The sequence below is a fragment of the Malania oleifera genome, chromosome 10 (assembly GCF_029873635.1).
Source record: "Malania oleifera isolate guangnan ecotype guangnan chromosome 10, ASM2987363v1, whole genome shotgun sequence".
NCBI classification, from domain to species: Eukaryota; Viridiplantae; Streptophyta; class Magnoliopsida; order Santalales; family Ximeniaceae; genus Malania; species Malania oleifera.
In genome coordinates, this window is record NC_080426.1 from 11,368,266 (window position 1) to 11,388,830 (window position 20,565).

General features: G+C 36.5%; 1 protein-coding gene across 2 annotated transcripts in view; it reads right to left on the reverse strand.

Moving 5' to 3' along the window:
• The window catches only part of LOC131167054 (uncharacterized), a 56,582-nt gene extending 37,771 nt beyond the window's left edge, over positions 1 to 18,811 (reverse strand). Inside the window, exons 1-2 of one of the 2 annotated variants that reach the window (XR_009139977.1) lie at positions 18,468 to 18,797; positions 15,901 to 16,119 (exon numbers count right to left, since the gene is read on the reverse strand). Coding sequence is in view for 1 of the 2 variants with exons in the window: in XM_058125815.1 (XP_057981798.1) it covers positions 15,901 to 16,119; positions 18,468 to 18,617 (369 nt within the window). In the remaining variant the exon portion in view is untranslated. Of the gene's footprint in view, positions 1 to 15,900; positions 16,120 to 18,467 lie in introns of both variants that reach the window. The other variant, XM_058125815.1, reaches the window with a different exon arrangement.
• Positions 18,812 to 20,565: the final 1,754 nt, after the last annotated feature.

Sequence of the window (20,565 nt, forward strand, 5' to 3'; positions counted from 1 at the left end):
TTGTTTCCGAGCAGAGAGACTGAAACTCGAAAAGCTAGAACTGTAACGTCAAGTTGGTTGGGTATGTCGTAAAATCAGTGGTGATTTGAGGCCTGTTCCTTGGAATGGTTAAACGCATATAAGAAAAGGGATTAGTAAAGTTTTTTGGGCCCAAACTATAGAGACCCAAAAAAAAATAATGATAAAAAAATAACAAATAAAATAGCAATAAAAAGAGGAATTTGGTTTGGTGAGACCAAACCGTCGACGGTTTTGCAAAGCTCAGGAAAGTCGTCGACGATTTGAGTTACCGAGGCTCAATAAAGATAAAACAGTAAAAAAAAGGTTTTGGTTAAATACCAAACCGTCTACAGTTTCCACCAGGGCAGTAACCTATAAATAGGTTCTAACTCTTTTTTTTTTTAAGGAAAAATTCACTCTCTCAATTTCTCTCTCTAGCTACGGCTCTCCCTCTCTTCAATTTTTCACCCGAATTCAGCCCAAATCAACTAATAAACATCATTTCGGGATCCCAACGTCAATTCTCTGCAGTTTAACCGGAGCAGATTGGTTATTTGGGGATCCTAGGCACCACTCCAGGGTTAAGATAAAAGGAATAGATTATGTCGGACATTTTTAGAAATTTAATCGATTAAAGTATAGTATGTGATTACAAAAATAAAATGTATGTTTTTCTGAGTATACAGGCTTATGGAAATAGAAACTTAAAATCGATATATGTATGTTTTGAGACACAATGGGTTTATGACTTTGAGTAAAACCCTAAAGTTGATTATACCATTATTTTCAGCAGAAAAATATAGTTATCCCAGGCAGATTTTTATATTATGAATTATTACTCAAATTGTGTGGCATGAGATTAATACAAAATAATGATATGACAATTATTTATATAGAATTACAGTATGACAGCATTTTATACAAAGTTACAAAATGACAATGTTGAAATATAGAACTACAATATGACAGCATTTTATACAGAGTTACAGAATGATAGTGTTCTATACAGAACTACAATGTAATAGTGTTTTATACAGAGTTACAACATTGTTACAATATTTTATATACGGAATTATAGTATGACAGTTTTATACCAAATTGTGAAAATGAAATCATGTTATTGTATTATTTTATAAATCGCATTATATGGTTTAAGAACTCTGATGGACCAGAGCTAAGCACGGTATTGTAACTTCATGGATACTGGTGCAACCACACTGTTGTGAGAGTGTTGATGGTATACAGTCGATTTGGCCAGTGAAGAGTAGAGTTACCCCTTGGAGTCCGGACCAGTTGGGTAGGCAAATCATACTTACAATTACAGATATAGATACCGATATAGTTTGACTTAGCCTGGTGGTAAGTCAACCATGGCTAAGTTCAATCTTCAGACCGCACAACCCAGTCATGCAGGGTTAATTCATGATGTTGTATGTTTATCCATCCAGGGAAGTTCTTTTATGCATATATGTGTATTTACGTATACAGAGAAATTTATATGCCAGAGTATGTTTTGGAAAGAAAGTAGTTTTGGAAAGAAAGTAGTATTTTGAAATATATATAAAGGTATGAGTACAGTTTTACATGATTTTCTCAATTAAAGGTATGTTAATTAATGGATGTGCTTTTACTAGAATAAAACTCATGTTGCCACACACTGATAATAATCTGTTCCGTCTTATTGAGATGTGTCTCACTCCCATAATCTTTAACGTTTCAGTGAATCCAAGAAACTAAGTCTAGAGCGCTCCAGGGCAGGGCTAGTTAGCATTGTTCAAGGTGAGTTCTGGTGAGACACAGTGATGTATATGAATACACTTTGTGTATCTTCAGGATGTATTATGGATTTTTGTTGGGGATTCATGTATGTACTTTGGAAGACGGTAGTACTCTAATATTGTATTTGGAGTGTATATGTTTGTTTCGCTGTGTTGTATTATATGGGTTATGAACAGGTGTACTTGGTGCCCCATTTTGGGGTATCAGGATACTATAGTGTAGGGTATCAGAGATTATGTATGGAATATTGCACTCCGGGCCCCACTAGGTTCGGGGGGTTATAGATATGGTATCAGAGCATACTTAATAGTAGAATTTCACAGGGCAGGACACAAACCGTCGACGGTTTTCTGTGGTGTTCACAAACCGTCAACGGTTTGCTCAAAACCGGCTCTCGGGATCTCAATCTCAGGTTTTCCGTCAACAGTTTCAGAAGTCTCAGTAAAACCGTCGACGGTTTTGTGTTTGAACAATGTAAATGAACCTTAAAATGTAGAACTTGGATTTAAAGTGATTTTCAGTTAAATAATTGTACCAGTCATGTTAAGATATTGGAATTCTAAATTCATTCGGTCCTATCTTCAGGATGGATCCCAAGGATAACAATGTGAGCGCCGGAGAAAGTAGCAACGAGGGGGCTTCTCACAAGGATGGCATTGATTCTACATCAGTGCTTGGTTTTGCCCAGCAGTTCATGGCCGAGATCGTGCGGAGTTCTAGGGGGCAGAACTGTCCCACCACTGACTTGGGCTGCACCATAGAGCAGTTTACCTAAATGAATCCCCCAACTTTCTCAGGAGGAGTCGACCCAACTGTTGCAAAGAATTGGATACAGGAGATCGAGAAGATACTAGCAATGTTGCGCTGCACTGATGAGCAGAAAGTCCTCTATACCACATTTAAGATGACGGGAGAGGCCAAGCAGTGGTGGTTAGCTGTGAAGCTACTTGAGGAGCAGAGGCAAGTACCCGCAACACTGACCTGGAACCGCTTCAAAGAGATCTTTTTGATCGGTACTTCCCCGCCTCCACTAGGGACACTAAGGCAGAGGAATTTCTGAACTTGACTCAGGGGCACTTGACAGTCTAGCAGTATGCCGCTAAGTTTGTTGAACTGTCTCGCTTCGCCCCGTATATGGTTCTAGATGAGTCGAAGAAGGCACAAAGGTTCGAGAAGGGCCTAAGACAAGAGATTTACGAGCAGGTGACGGTTTTACAAGTGTGGGATTTTTCAGAGCTGGTGGATAAAACCACCGTAGCAAAGACAAGTCGACAGGAAAGCGTAGGGTTGCAGAACCAAAGAAAGAGGCTCATGCCTCCTAGTTTTCAAGCAGGTACCAGTCAGGGTCCGTGGAGAAGAAATAACAATGTGGGCCAGAGCCCGGGAATGGGATTCGAGCTAATCAGGGTAATTCGTAGCCCTCTCTTTGTTCTAGGTGTGATAGAAGGCATTGGGGAGAATGCCGAGTTGGAACAAAAACCTACTATCGGTGCGAAAGACCCGGCCACATCGCACGAGAAAGTTATGCGCCGCCCAGTAATGCGCCCGCTTCTAGACAATTTCGGGAAAATAATTAGGCATCCTGAGGCAGCCAGCAGAGGAACACCGCCCAGGCACGAGTGTATTCGCTTACGCCGAGAAATGCGGAAGACGTCGGTGACGTGGTGACAGGTACTATTTTAATATTGTCACATAAAGCTATTGTATTGTTTGATTCAGGGGCGACACACTTATTCATAACTCGGGAGTTTATCAAACTATGTGGAATAGAAGCTCAGCTATTGGATGCCAACCTATTGGTGGCTACACCGAGAGGAACCGTAGTGATATGTAGGAGAGTACTTAAAGATTATCCAATCAGTATTCAGGGAAGGGTATTGCCTGCTAATCTAGTGGTCCTCAACATGCATGGATTTGAGGTGATACTAGGAATGGACTAGCTAGCTTCCAATCATGCCAATATTGACTGTTATAAGAAAGAGGTAGTGTTCAGACCTCTTGAGGAGCAGGAGTATAAGTTTGTCAAGTCGTGCATGCGCTCCCCACCACGGATTCTTTCATCTATTGAAGTAAAAAGGCTACTCCTGGAGGGATGCCAAGGGTACCTAGCATATGTGAAAGAATCACCAATGAAAGAACTAAAGCTGGAGGATATCCTAGTAATAAGGGAGTTCTTAGATGTTTTTCCAGAGGACTTACCTGGATTGCCTCCTGATCGTGAAGTGGAGTTTGCTATTGACTTACTTCTAGGTAAGGCCCCGATTTTTAAGGCTCCATGTAGAATGGCTCCAGCAAAATTGAAGGAATTAAAGGAGCAGCTACAAAAATTACTAGACAAGGGGTTTATCAGACCTAACGTATCACCTTGGGGAGCACCGGTGTTGTTCATGAAAAAGAAAGATGGGTTAATAAAAATGTGTATCGACTACCGGGAAATCAATAAAGTGACAGTTAAGAACAAGTACCCGCTACCCCGTATTGATGATCTGTTTGACCAGTTTCAGGGAACACAGGTCTTCTCCAAGATCAATCTTCGATCCGAGTATCATCAGGTGAAATTCAAATCAAATGATGCACCAAAGACTGCTTTCTGAACCAAGTACGACCACTATGAGTTTTTTATTATGCCTTTCGAACTGACTAATGCTCCGGCGGCATTCATGGATCTGTTAAACAGGGTCTTTCATAAATATCTGGATCAGTTTGTGGTGATGTTCATCGATGACATTTTGGTTTATTCGAGGAGTCCCGAGGAGCATGAGACTCATTTGAGGCTAGTACTTCAAGTGCTTAGAGAAAGGAAGTTGTATGCTAAATTCAAGAAATGCGAATTCTGATTGGAACAAGTTCCATTTCTGAGACATGTATTATCTAGAGGCGGTATTTCAGTGGACCCGAGTAAGATAGAAGCGGTAGTAAATTGAGCGAGACCGAAGAACGTGCATGAGGTCAGGAGTTTCTTGGGTCTGGTAGGATACTATGGCCGATTCGAGGAAGGATTTTCTAAACTATCCAGTCCTCTAACACGGTTAACGAGAAAGAATATGAAGTTTGAGTGAACTGGTGATTGTGAACAGAGTTTTCAGGAATTGAAGCAGCGACTCGTCACTACTCCGATTCTGACCATTCCATCAGGAGATGGTGGATTTGTGATCTACAGTGACACGTCTCAAAAAAGGTTGGGGTGTGTCTTGATGCAACAAGGAAAGGTTATTGCATATGTTTCTTGCCAACTCAAAGAATACGAGAAGAACTATCCCACACATGATATGGAATTGGCAGCGGTGGTCTATGCGTTGAAATCTGAAGGCACTACCTGTACGGTGAAAGGTGCAAGATCTTCACAGATCATAAAAGTCTTAAGTACTTTTTCAAGCAAAAGGAACTGAATATGAGGCAGAGGAGATGGCTTGAGCTAATAAAAGACTATGATTGCACCATCAGTTATCACCCAGAAAAAAAGCTAATGTGGTAGCTGATGCGTTGAATCGAAAGTCAGTAAATGCGTCGGTGTCAGCAGTTGTATCTCAACATCATATCAGGATGGACATGATAAGGTTCGGTGTGAAATTAGTGGAAGGAAATCACCAGGCATTCCTTGCTAGCCTAGTAGTCCAACCGATCTTACTGGAGAGGATTAGAGCCGCTCAGATGAAAGATGCACATTTGGTGAAGATGGTGGATAAAGTACAAAGTGGATTGAGGGCAGATTTTAATGTCTCAAACGATGGGGTGTTGAGGTTTTACACCAGGTTGTGTGTACCCAATGATGCTGAGATTAAAAGAACAATTTTGTAAGAGGCACATTACTCTCTCTATACAATACATCCAGGTAGTACTAAAATGTATAGGGATCTGTAGGAATATTTCTGGTGGAACAATATGAAAAGAGAAATTGTTCGATTCGTAGAGCAGTGTCTGACATGTCAGCAAGTGAAGGCTAAGTGTCAGAGGTCAGCAAGACTGTTGCAATCAATTCACATTCCTGAGTGGAAGTGGGAGCACATTTCCATGGACTTCGTCACGGGACTACCAACGGCACTTCATGAGCAAAACGCCATCTAGGTAGTCATTGACCGACTGACAAAGACTGCCCATTTTGTTCTGATTAAAGTTAACTACTCCTTGCATAGACTAATAGAGTTGTATGTTCAGGAGATAGTCAGGTTGCACGCCGTGCTAGTGTCCATTGTATCAGATCGGGACCCACGGTTCACCTCCTGGTTCTGGAAGAGTTTGCAGGAAGCATTGAAATCTCAACTTACTTTCAGTACATCATTTCACCCCCAGACAAAGGGACAGTCAGAGAGGACAATTCAGATTTTAGAGGATATATTGCGGGCGTGTGCTGGATTTTGGAGGTAGTTGGTTTTAGTATCTGCCGTTAGTTGAGTTCGTCTACAACAACAACTATTAGGCTAGTATCGGGATGGCACTTTATGAAGCATTATATAGTCGGAGGTGCCGATCTCCGTTGTACTGGGATGAGGTTGGTAAACGGCAGATTTTGGGACCAGAAATTATACAGCAGACTTCTGAGAAGATCAAACTCATCAGGGAAAGAATTAGAAAAGCTCAGAGTCGACAGAAAAGTTATACTGATATACGCCGACAGGAGTTGGAGTTTGATGTGGAGGATATGATATTTCTGAGGATTGCTCTGATGAAGGGAGTTATGAGATTTGGGAAGAAGGGTACACTGAGTCCTAGGTAGATTGGGTCATTCGAGATATTGGAAAGAATTAGTCCAGTTGCCTACAGAATAGCATTACCACCAGCCCTATCTAGGATCCATGGCATATTCCATATGTCTATGCTGAGGAAATACATCACAGATCCTTCGCACGTGATAAACTACGAGTCTCTAGAAGTCAGGGACACATTAGCATATGAAGAAGTGCCAGTTCAGATTCTAGACCATAAGGAACAGGAACTACGTACTAAAAAGATTCAGTTGGTGAAAGTACTCTGGCGTAATCACGCAATTGAGGAAGCTTCATGGGAATTAGAGGAGGAGATACGACAGAAATACCCACGCTAGTTCAACGAGACCCAAGGGTGATAGTTCAGGTAAGTGGTTGGTTTTTGAATATGAATTTGTTTAGAGCAGATTTGTTAGTTTAAATTGTATGTTTCTGGTTTTAGGTTAAGAGTGGTTTTGGGAGAGTTTTTGTTTTGCTACATATAATTTCCCAGAAGCTTTTATGTAATCACGGTATTCCTCTGCCATAAGTGAGAGTAATTAATAAACTTGGGACGGGACCGCTATGTGGGTGGCAATCGGCTCTTTCTAGAATCGGGTAAACATTGCAGTGGATTCCAGATGTTGGTATACGTGTCAGTTAGAAATTTCATGGACGAAATTTTTATAAGGAGTGGAAGATGTAGGAACCCGAACCAAGAAAAGAAAAAGAAAAGAAAGGAAAACGAGAAAGAAAAAGAAAAGAAGGAAAAAGGTTTGGCACAGGACCAAACCATCGACGGTTTCAGGGAGCTCAAGAAAACAGTCGACGGTTTCATACTACTGAGAGGTGCCGAGGAAGAGATACGAAGATTTTGGTTTGGTTAAAGGCCAAACCGTCGACGGTTTTCCCCGGGCTGAGCTTACTTAAGTAAGAAGTAAGGTTAAAAATTTTATAATTTTTCACACTACTCTCTCTCTCTCTCTCTCTCTCCAAAATTAGGGTTTCACACTCACTCTCTCTCTAGCCCCGAGATCTCTCCACACGTACTCTCCGGTCCTCTCTCTCTCTCTCTCCTCCTGGTGTGTCGATCCCCGTCCTCGGTCAGTTAGGAAGTTAGGGTTGCGTTTTCCAAAGCAGTAGACAGGTTTTTAGGAATAGGCAAGGGGATTAGATTATGTCAGCTATTTTTGAAATATGAACCAGTTAAATTGAAGTTTATGATTACGGGAACAATAAATATGTTTTTCTAAACAAATCAGGCATATGAAAATGATAGTTTTGATTATTATACGTATTTAGAGAAAACTAAAGTAAATGGGTTGATCATCTCCTTTTTCCAGTAAAACTTACAGTTTGAGTTAAATTAAACCCTAGAGATGATCATACCCTTATTTTCAGCAAATTATATGATCCCCGAGCAGTTTATTATATTATGATTTATCAGTCCAAATTGTGTGGCATGAGAACGAGTATTATGGCATAATTAAACATGATGGTTTTATCATATGGTTTTATCAAAATAGAATACGGCAGCTTATGCTGAGTTATGATATGTCGGTTTTATACCGAAACAGAATATGACGGCTTTATGCCGAGTTATGATCCGTCGATTTTATACCGAGATAGGAAATGACATATTTTATACAAAATTAAGAACATCGGCTTTATGCCGCGTTATGATATGTCGATTTTATACCGATATAGGAAATGACATATTTTATACAAAATTATGAACATGTCAAGTTTTATACAAATTTATGAAAATGAAATTATGTTACAGTTTATTACATAAATTGCGTTATATGATTTGAGAACCCTGATGGACCAGAGATTTACAGATTGCTCGGTACCGTAACTACAGTGATATAGTCACACTATTCTAAGAGTGTTGGTATTAAACAATCGATTTGGCCAGAGTGGAGTAGAGTGCCCCCTGGAGTCTAGACTAGTTAGGCAGGCAAATCGTGCTTCAGACAATAGTTTTGACTTAGCCTGGTGGTAGGCTAGCCATGGTTAAGTTTCAGTCTTCGGACCGCACAACCCGATCATGGGGGTTTATACATGATGTGATATGTATCCAGTTAGGAAGGTTCTTCTATGCATATATGTAGATTTACGATAAATGGGCTATATTGAGCCGAATGTATGTATTTTAAATAATACAGGTGTGAGTATAGTTTCAAATGTCATTTCATTTATAGTTGAGTATATGAAGATAATTTGTTCACACTAAAACTCATGACAGTCACACACTGATGATAATCTATTCCGTCTTACTGAGAAGTGTCTCACCCCATTAAACATTTTAACATTTCAGGAAATCAAGAGAGCTAGTCTTAGGAAGCTCTGGGGCGGGACTAGATAGTTTTGGGTTGAAGTAAGTTTTTGTGAGACACTGATCTGTACACGTATATAGATACGTTTTGTTATCTGGGATGTATTATGAACGCTTAGGGATACAAGTGTAATTGTGGTGGTATTAGAACTCTGGTATAGTATTTGTGGTATAGTATATATATCTTTTCGCTGCTTGTGTTATATTGATTTATGAATAGGTGTACTCGGTGCCCCACTTCGGGTTCGGGTCTTTATAGTAATGTGGTATTAGAGATATATGTCTAGATAATAGCACTCCGGGCCCCACCGGGTTCAAGTGCTACAATAACCCCAGGAGAATGGGTTTTGGGGAATCTAGTGTGTCACTGGGTCAGTCATTGTATCTCAACTCCCTCTTTCACAACGAGTGTCAATGGCTGCCCTACAGATTTCTTCAGGTTTCTCAAGGTCTGAGGCAAAAAGATCCCCTCTCCCCCTTTCTATTCATCATGCTGATGGAAGTTTTGAGCCTTATGTTGTTAAACGCTAATGAAGGGGGTCTGCTTAAAGGGCTTAGCATCAGCAGAAAAAATGATACCATGCTAGTCTCTCATCTTCTTTTTGTTGATAACTTCATTTTCAGCAAAGACGATCCTGAGCAAATTCTCAATCTTAGATGCATCTTCCTAGGCTTTGAAGCAGTCCCCGGCTTAAAAGTGAACTTGGGTAAAAGTGAAATCATTCCAATCAAGGCTTGTGGGCATGGGCCTTTTCTTTGCGGTCTTTTAGGCTGCAAAATGCCTTTCCCATTACTTATCTCAGTCTCCCACTAGGACTCTGGAAGTCAAATTCAAATATGAGAGTTTGGGACCCTATTATCCTCAGATTCAAAAAAGGAAAGCAAACTGGAAAAAGAAACTACTTGTCAAAAGGGGGTAGACTCAAACTCATTAAGAGCATTCTCTCCAAACTTTTAGGGATCATTTGGAACAACAAATGCAAAAGTGATTTTGAAAAAAAATGTTGAATTTAATAAGTGCTGATAATAAGTGTTGAACTGGAAAAGTGTTGAAAGTTAAAAGTAGTGTTTGGTTGTGTTTAAAATTAGTGGTATTTGGATACTTTTATTATATGGTACTATATGATTATTTTTAAACATATCTTAAATTACAAATATTAATATTTTTTTATTAATAATTTCATTAATAATTATTTCAATTATTTATAATTACAATTCAAATATTTTCTATTAAAAAATAATATATGATTATTATTTTTAATTAATAAAAATCTTATTCTTAATGTATATTTATAACATATTTGATACTACTATTGTAACAACCCGAAGAATAATGGTATTTAAATAATAAAAAGAAAGGGAAAATGAAAACAAGAATAGAAGGAGGTAGCTGACTTCGTCGACGACGTTGCATTTTTTATGGGATAATCCCAAGAAATTTTCCAGGCCTCGTCGACGAACACAGGGGCTTCGTTGACGAGGGTTCTTCAGGATCTCGTCAACGAAGTTACGTCTCGTCGACGAGAAGATACCGAGAGAGGATTTTTGGAAGCCTGAAATTCGTCGACGAGGGTTGAGGTTCGTTGACGAACTTTCTACAGGACTCGTCGACGAGGTGACGTGGCTCGTCGACAAATCCCGCAGTATAAATAGGGTTAAACGTGATTTTTCAGTTCATTTTCTGCGCATAACTTCTCTCTCTCTCATCCTTCAGTTTCTCCTCCTCCTCTCTAAGTTTTTGGGCCAGATTTCCCCCGGTTCGACAATCTGAAGCCACCACGACGCTCCTGAAAAAGTTCTCTGCAAATTTTTCGGAGCGGATCGTCGATGAGGCTGAGTTGGAAACCATCCCAAATCCAGGGTAAGGCTTTCTACTCAATATTTGCCTATTTGACAATTGTAGAAAGTATAGTATGCGTAGAAATACTGAACTTTAGTTCTGGGGAATGTTATTTTCAGGGTGTTAAACGGGAAACCCTGCAGGTGAAGGAGTATTTCTTTTAGGAGCTTTTCAAGAATCAGGTAAGGGTATAAACTAAGCTAGCTCTTTTATGAAAATATATGTATATTATTACAGAATTTGATTTCAGGAAAATAAATATATTTATATATGATTTATATTTGGGAAATACTGCTAAAAATGATGGTATGTTAAATATATGAAAAACCTGTTTTGTGTGGCATGAGTTGAAATTGATATAAAATACTGTTTTCTAGGAATGTGTTAATGATACGGATTTTTATAATGGAAAATCGGCGTACCAGCCGAGATTTTGATATGATTTGCCAGCATACGGACCAAGCTATGTATATGATTTTCCGGCATATGGACCGAGCTATGGATATGATTTGCCAGCGTACGGGCTGAGCTATGTATATGATTTGCCGGCGTACGAACCGAGCTATGGATGTGATTTGCCAACGTAAGAGCTGAGCTATGGATATGACTTGCCGACGTACGGGCCGAGCTATGGTAAAATGTGAAATACCAGCGTACGGGCCGATGATTTTCATGATATACATATATATGCAAAATGATATGATTGATTTGATAATTAATGATAAGAAATATCCATGTATCACAGTTTCAGTATATGTTATATGATATCAGAACCTGATTGGCTTGATCTAGGCTAACACTTGCACGGTACCGCTGCTATGTGTTCATGGTCATCATGATCATGATATCTATGTTAACGCCATTGTACAAAATGATGTGGGATAGGATGGTCGATGTGGTTTTTCGCCCCTGGTGTACGGACCAGGTCTGGCAGACCCATCAAACTTACAGACTGTACTCTTGACTTGGCAGTGGTCGGCCAACCATTGTTAAGTCCCGCCTTCGGGCCACACAACCCAGCCATGTGAGGGTAATACATGACAACAACCAGCTAACCTATTAGGATTGTTTTCGTATTATTATTTATATGAGATGAATTATGCTATGGAAACCATTATGTTCTGCTATGTTTAATTATACATGTTTTCCCAGAAATGATGTATACACAGTTTTACTGGTTATGTTTATGATTATATGTATATCACAGAAATGCTCATGTTGTCACACACTATTATTAGTTTATTTCCCTTACTGAGAGGTATCTCGCCCCAAAATTTTACAAATATTTCAGGAGCCCCTGATAGGAGAGCAGGTAAAACCCCACTGATCTAGTACTATCGATCTGCCCTTCCAAAAGGGTAAGTGTTTTGATAGGGTCGAATGTATTTTGTAAGATGGCCCTAGATATCTTTTGGGTTATGTATCGTGTGTATATATATACAGTGGTTGTAGTAATTCCGGTATTGTAATGGATGATTCTGTATTTATGATATTAAGTTTACATGTTTCCTACTGCTTAGGCTTCCATTATGTGTTCTAATGTATCCCTGGTACCTACGGATCCAAGTGGATTATAATTTGCTGAGTTTTGTGATATTGATTTTATTATATTATGAAAAAAAAAAATGTGTAGAAATCAAGCAGGTCATCACAACTATCATATTAAATTATGCTAAATTAATATTATTAAATAAATTCAATTTTTAATTTATTTAATGTTAATTTAAATTAATAAATAGTTCTCCATAATTGAATTATAATAATTAATCTATCATAATATATAATAACATAATATATAGTTAAATATATTTTAAATAAAAATATTAATATTTTATAACTAAAAATTTAAATGATAATTAAATTAATTTTATAATTAAATTTTAAATATTTTCTATTAGCTAAAATAATATAATATTATTTATTAATTAACAATAATTTTGTTATTAATGTATATTTATGACATATGATTATCTCTCTAATTTATGTTTAAAATAGATATAATTACTAAATTAAATTTTTTTTGTTTATTTTATGTTATTTAAAATTTATAGATGGTTCTTTTTATTCGTTCCAGAATTTAATTATATTTTATTAATAATTAATAGGTTATAATGCATAATAAAATAATATATGGTTAATTTTTAATTAACAATTTAATTTATAACTATGTTAATTGTTATTTTAATTAATATTTAAATATTTTTATTAAGTAAAAATAATACAATATTATTCTTTGATTAACAATAATCTTGTTCTTAATTTATATTTATAACATATGATTATCATATTAATTTATGTTAAAATAATATTATTAATTACATTAGTATTTTAAATTTTAAATATTAATTTAAATTAATAGATGGTTCTTCTTTTTCTTTCCAGAATTGAATTATGTTTCATTAATAATTAATATATTATAACACATAATAAAATAGTATAGGATTATCTTCTAATGTATTTTTTTAATTTTAAAATAGTCACTAAATTTTCTTATATTTACAAAATTGACCCAATCTATGAATAGTGTCACTTATAGGTGGTCAAAAAGTTATTTTAGATTACTTCTCAAAATTCACGTAAACAATTCTCAAAAAAGTGGTTCTGAAAAAGCACTTTTTGCAATAAGTGTTTGTAGTACAAGCATGGTTTTAAATAAAGGCCGCGACCGTTACGTAATGCCATTATGTAATGGTTTTTTGGGTTACCGATACCGTTACACACCGCGAAATCGGTGGGAAGAAAAATCACGGTCGTAGCGACCGTTACGGACCACGACCATTACGTAACCGCTACAGGACTGTTACACCAAAAAAAATATTTTATTTTTTAACTTTTTTTCTCTCTTTTCATATATCATTCTCAATATACCAAGTGGCAAGAGGGGGAAATGACTATGATGAGGATGACAATGATACAAAATTTACTCTTTCTTTAAATACTCACAATAGATACATTAATTAACAATTTCAAAACACTAACTTGTTAGGAAAATATATTTTTTTGATAATATTAGTAATGTGAAATTTATGTTCTTTACTTTTCAACTTCAACCTTCTTTCTTTTCTGGCTATTTTATATTTATATTATTAATATGTCTTATGTGTCTAATAGATTAATGGAGTGTATAATGTATTTTGTTTTATTAATTAATTTACCTCACATAAGAATTTATCACAGATAAGAACAATGAGAAGGATAAATACGCACACGCACACACGCGCGTAATTTCTATCAATGATGGTTTAAAACAAACGCAAACTTGTTGCCCTTACCAAATAACTTAATTACTCGAACTAAAGGATCCAAAATACACTAAAACTCTTTCTAAGAATGGCTAAAAGCTTAAAACATGCAAGTACACTAATATACACAAGTTTGTGCATGCTTCAAAAAAATTCACAGCCGTTACACCCGCTTCCCGTTATGTAACATCCGCTACTCCCGCTTCCCCTTACACCTGTTACAATTACGTTACGCTACACGCTACCGCGATTTAAAACCATGAGTACAAGCCAAACACTACTCTTTTTTTGTAAAAGTGCTAATTTTAAGTGATAAGTGCTATAAGCACGTTTTTTTTAAGTTCTCCCACACGGGGGGGCTTAGTCTACTTCATGTCTCTTTTTTCCATATGCCATCGCAGGTTTTGGTATGCCATGCCTAAATGACAAAACTTGGCTTATCCAGTACCAGCTAAACAAGAGCCTTCATTCCTACAAAATTCAAAAGCATGCAAGTGCTACTCACATGAGCATTGAGAGTCTCAAATATTGCAACATGCCAAAGCTCCTACCAGATATAAAGATACCAAAATACAAGTAATGGTCACCATGGTTATCAAAATCCCGATCCAGATTGTGCGATTCTACGATCCTACAATCCATACTTGCCTAATCGATTCAGATCTTAAGTAGAATCTTAATAAAATAGGATCCTAGTAGAATCTTATCTAGAACCTTAGGATCTTATGATCTCGATCCTACTTGCATTCCTACTAATCCTACTTTTGCAATGAAATATGGATTTTTCCTATTTAGAATTTTAACAAAAAAAAACCCAATATATATTTTTATTGGCCCAAACACCTTAGTTTTGCAATAGACACAAAAATTGGTCTAGTTGGCTAAATGCATCAAATTAGGGCAACATAACAAGCATGTTCTAGGATTTGCTCAATCCAAGTCAAGAGAGTAGTTGAGCATCTCTTGAAAGCTCTCTTCGTTCAAAATTGGAAGCTCTATGAGAGCTTAGAGTTCTTGATAGACAGATCCTAGGTTGTCTATCAGTAGGCTTGGACTGTTCCTTCTTCCAGCACAGTAGAGGTCAGCTGAGACATTTAAGATCAGCAAAGAGCTTCAACAAATAGGGAGTTGTAGAGTCAAGCTGAGAGCTTAAAGTTGCAAGCCTGTAGCAATTATGCATTATCTATATAGTTCCTTTTACTTTCTTCCTCTCTTTTTTTTTTTTCCTCTCATTATTGACAAGCCAAAGACCTATTTTTTTTTCCTAAAGTAAAGAGCATATAGCTTTCTTTTTCCTTTTCTTTTCTTTGGGACTAACAAAAAGTTCTTCCTCTTCTTTTTTTCCTTCTTCTCCTTCTACTTCTTATGGTCTGATGACAAAACCACGAAAATAAAAGAAATTTACATTCGTTCATTGAATTAAGATTAGCAATTTTTCCCTCTTTCTTCTCTTCACTCTTTTTGCTTTTCTTTTTAATTATAATTATTAAATAAATAAACTAGCAATAGTCTGCCCTTTGCAGAGCACTTTGTAGTTCAAGCTATTTAGATTTCGTGTTGTTTTTTAAGGTTCAAAATTGTTGAAGGAAAAAATTAGCTAGGTGCTAGCTAGCTACATCCCTGAAATTTGCTTTAATTTCTTAAACTTACTACCAACTTTTTAGGATTATTTTATTGAGAGCTGTCATAAATTGCAACTATATAAAATTTAATTTATTTTACATCGTAACTAGAATCTTACGATCCAATCCTGCGGACCCTCCCACGATCCTAACAACCTTGATGGTCACTTCCTTCGTTAAGGAGCATTGATGAAAGCTTACAGCGCTGTGAATTATATAATTAGTGCACATGAAAAGAGTATTTTGATGAGCCATGCACTGATACACATGTCATTGAGTAATAATGAAAGGAGAATAAAATAAAGCTGAAAAAAAAATACAACAAAGAATTACATGGAATATGATTCAATGATTAGAACAACCAATTCATGAATGGAAGAGTAGCACAAAAACTCACAAGTGATGGTTTTCTTGGAATATCTTTTGACTCGTCAGATGCAAGATCTTGCTCACTCTTCTCTTTATTTTCAAAAGAACCTCCAGATAGTTTTTCAATTTCTTTAAGAACAGCCAACCATCTTCTCAGTAGCTGAACTCTTTCCAAACCCCTACATGTGATAGCAGCGTCTTCTAATCGTCTAACAGTTTGTCTAAAACTTTTAAAATTTCGAGCCCCCTACATATACATATGCAACTTAAAGAAGTCAGACGAATTGTAAAAGTGAATTATAAAGGACACAAAATGCCAACTAGAACAACAAAATAATTATAAAACTAGGTATTAACCTATCCAACTTCTGAGTTTTGAGTTAAGGAAAGTCTTGAACTGTCAACATTCAGACTGACTAATATGCATGGCATAAATCTGAAGAGAAGTTGGGAATAATGTATTTCAGTGTCAAAATTATAATAAACAACAGCAAGTCAAAATTCAAATTAACACTTTCCCTCAACTTCAACAACTATGGATGCATGTTCCAAAACACATAACCCAAACCCATTTCTTCTCAAATGTCAACAATCACACCGATAATGTAATTCAAACTCCTCCAACAAAGAAATCCAACGACTTTCCGTCGCTCCACAGGACCGAATGATGTTAGCTTCAGCCAGTCAATTACTCAACTCTCCTCAGGAAACAATTTCACAGCAGAGTTTTACACTAAGCTGTAGGTCTCAATTAAAATGAAAGAGCAACACTCAATGTCTAGTCCGAAGGAACAGTGCTGAAGCAGTGAATCTTATCTTCTTTTCTTTTTTTTTCTTTGATAAGAAAAGAGGATATATTGGGAGAGAAAGAGAAATTACAACCTAGGCGAGGATGGGAAATCCTCAAAACAAAACAACCAACAACAAAATCATCCAATGATCAAAGCCTTAACTCCCACTAGGTGAGAAATCCTCAATATATAAAAAAATGAAAAATAAAAAATAAAAAACTAACAATAATTAACCAAGAAAACCTCTCTTTAACCCTTTCTATCATAGTTGACCGAACACTTCAAATTTCCTTCTTCACCTTAATTTTTTACTACCATAGAACCTAATTTCATTTCCTCCAAAATCACGCATCTTCTCCAAAGGATTGGACAAAACTCCATCCTTGCACATTTGCTTCTCATCCTTGCACATTGCTTCTCATCCATTCCATCATTTTCAAATTTATTAATCCCCTCAAATCCTTCCATTGGAAGTGGCAACACATACAACAAATCCCAAATCAATCAGATGAGTGAGAAACATATACATATTGTTCTCAAATCTCATTCTAAAGCAAACCCCCATCACAATCAAAATCACTATAGACCTCAGTGTTATAGTCTAAGACATTCCTTTATTTATTCTTTTTCCTTTCCTTCACTAATCCTCTCACTTGTCTTACCCTTCTGAACATTTGGCTCTACTATTACACATTGATTTCCTCCAGTATCTCTCTTTAGATTTTTTTTTTATGCTCTTTAGAATTTTTTCGGTAGTTCACCAGAATAACCTTGTTTCTCTTCAAACTTTTTTCCTAACTTCAACACCAATCTATACTATCTTCCAACAAGCGAAGACCTTTTGGCCTCTGAACTTACGAGAGTTGGTTTCTTTACCACTAGATTTTTCCCCCAAAAGAACATTTCTCCCCTCAATCTCGCCATCATAAGCTTTTTGGTTCTTTGCAAAACCCCCTTTTCTTCAACCACTGCTGAAGGCCCACCTGTAAATCTCTCCCCCTTTGCAGAATTCCTCTCCCACTAAAGGAACAGATGATCAACAAAACTCCCAAGACAAATCTGGCTTTTACCATCTCTTTCCTTTCAAGACTTGTAGAAATGTTATTTATTCCTTGTGAAGGGGAAGGAGCCACCTGCTGCCCCCCGCCAAAAAAAACTAAATTTGCCCCAGCACATTGCAATAGCAAGGTCAGAGTTGGAACTTGGATCTGCTTGGAAGCAAATTTATATACACAAGTTCAGAAATGCAAATTTAAAAGATCTTGGACTAAGAAAATAGAGAAACCCCCTCTGGGGCAGAAGAAGATGAAAAATTTTTTGAAAAATCACATTAGTATGCCCTTTTAATGAATGATAAATTGAACTCAACTAAACCAACAGTTGCATTACAGTCGGTTTAGTGCGAAGGAGTTGGTGTTACAGTTCTATTACCACCCCACCCGAGCCCCCTTCCCCGACACACCCCCCCCCCCCCCCCAACCCCACAAACAATTATAGACACTCATATTACAATTTAATTTCCTTTCGTTTCCCACACTTCCCCACCACCCAAACGGAGCATCGCGTCTCAAGAAAAACACCCTCCCCCACATCCACAAAATGCGAGAAAGATCCAATATAAACCCTACATGCAAGAATCAACAAATTCAACTAATTACTTGCACGATTGAACAGAAACGCATCAATTCACAGCAAATTCAAATCCGTAGAACAGTAATAAAACAGAAACATCAACTTATGGCCACAAGCCCCAATAAAAAATCAAAGCAAACCATGAATAGAAAACGTTGAAGCGAGAGAATACAATGCGATCTTGGAAAATCTTGGCGCCTTCAGCCACGGCCTGGCCGGCTTGTTGGACGACAGAATCGGCGTAGTTCTTGACGGTGCGAGTGAGGTTGTTCTTGTTGCCGACCTCCACGGCTTTGTTCATGGCGGATCTCAGCCACGACATTGCGAAGTAGCAGTCTACGGAAACGAGGCAAAGTCCGGCAGAAGGCCGAGGAAAAACAGATAAGTTTTTGGTGTGGAGTTTGATTCGCAGTTCCGCAAAGAGAAATGTAGAGAGAGCTCTAAGAGTACATGGGATGGTGGTTGTGGAGATTGGATGGGAAAGGTGTCGCGTTTTGTTCCAGGTTCTGTGATTGCGATTGCAAGGTGGAAGATGAGCACGGCTGGGGGTCAGCGCGCAGTGAGTATGCTCAGAACGGCGTCGTTTTTGTTTGGAACAACGTCGTTTTGGATAAGGAAAAATTGGTTTTTGCTCCGGCTCGGAAATATTTCAAAAGGTGAGATGTGTTATAATTATTTGATATGGAACTTTTAACACTTTTTCGTGTTGGTTGAATGAAACAATTCGTCTACCTCTGTTTATGAGTTAATTTCCAAATTCATTAGAATAATAAAACCATTTAATCTTCTGTAACAGTTACTTTTTTTTAGAAATTATAAAGTAATTGTCTATCTTCTTTTACTTAAAAATGACATAATAAAAATACAAATTTATTTTTTTCAATTAAAAGCTATAAAATTTAATTGACATATGTGAAATACACTCAATACTAAGTTACATAAAAAGAAAATTTGTATAGAAGATTAAATGAAACACAAAATGGGTTAGTCCAATCGAAAAAAAACTTAATTATGTTTATGAAAACTAAGCTGATAGTTTTTAAAATGATGCTCATTTCAATGATTATTATTTATATTATATGACTTTTATAAAATATTTTTCAAACACTTCTTTAATAAAAATAAAATTTAACACAAAAACAAACACAACTCCCCAAAAATTTTATAAGAAAACAAGGTAAAGGTTGATATATAGGTTAATCAAGATGTTTAACTTAGAGGTAAAAGAATATTATCACTCTCTTACATTATTTTTATTTGAAAAAATATATTGGTGATGCAACAAAACATAATTAGATGGTTCAAATTTAATTAATTTGATTTAAAATAACTTCAAACTTTAAAGAATATACAAATCTCCTGTAATTGTTCAGTTACTATGCACAATCTATTTTTACTTTCTAATAATAAACGATCATACTCAAAATCTTTTAATACTCAACTAATACAAATATTCATTGGGTCGCAGACTTCCCAATAACTTTATGCAATGACACCCACATAAAAAAGGATATGCATGTATTTAATATGAGTTTAAAAGAATTATGTGCTCTCACAGCCACGTCTCTTTCTTATTAAACAATATATGTAATAAAATTTATAAATTAGCAAGTGACATCTTGATAGAATAATAAATATAAAAAAAAATAAAGAAAAAAAAACGTTGGTGATATCATAATCAAGTTATTAGAATTTGATATAGAGTATCAAATTTGTAAAACATTGGTGTTATTATAATCAAGTTATTAGAATTTGATATGTAGTACCAAATTTGTTAAGTCCAATTGTAACGACCCGGCCCTTTAGATGGACCCAGGTGTCACTCACTATACCAAATACCTATACCAGTTCAAGATATGGAAACAACCCGCCCTAAACAGAAACATACGAATATAAATAATACATAATCACGATGTAAATGTTACAGAAAAACATAAACATCCATTAGGATTTCTACTAAACTTATACCAGAGCTCACTAATACATCCATAATTTACATAAATTCGGACTTCGAATAATTCTCATTATCACAACCCTCCAAAAAGGAACTTCATCTAAGTTTATTACAAGATTCATATGATTACATAAGCTGACTAAAAATAATCTCCCCAATCCCTTTAGCCAGTAGGATCGACGCACTGATGGACCTGAAAACAAAGGTTGTATAATAGAGTGAGACAACTCTCAGTAAGGAAGAAGGAGTTACAACAGTGTGTGACTACATACATGCATATTTTAATAAGAATTCAAGCATTCAAAACATTTGTTTA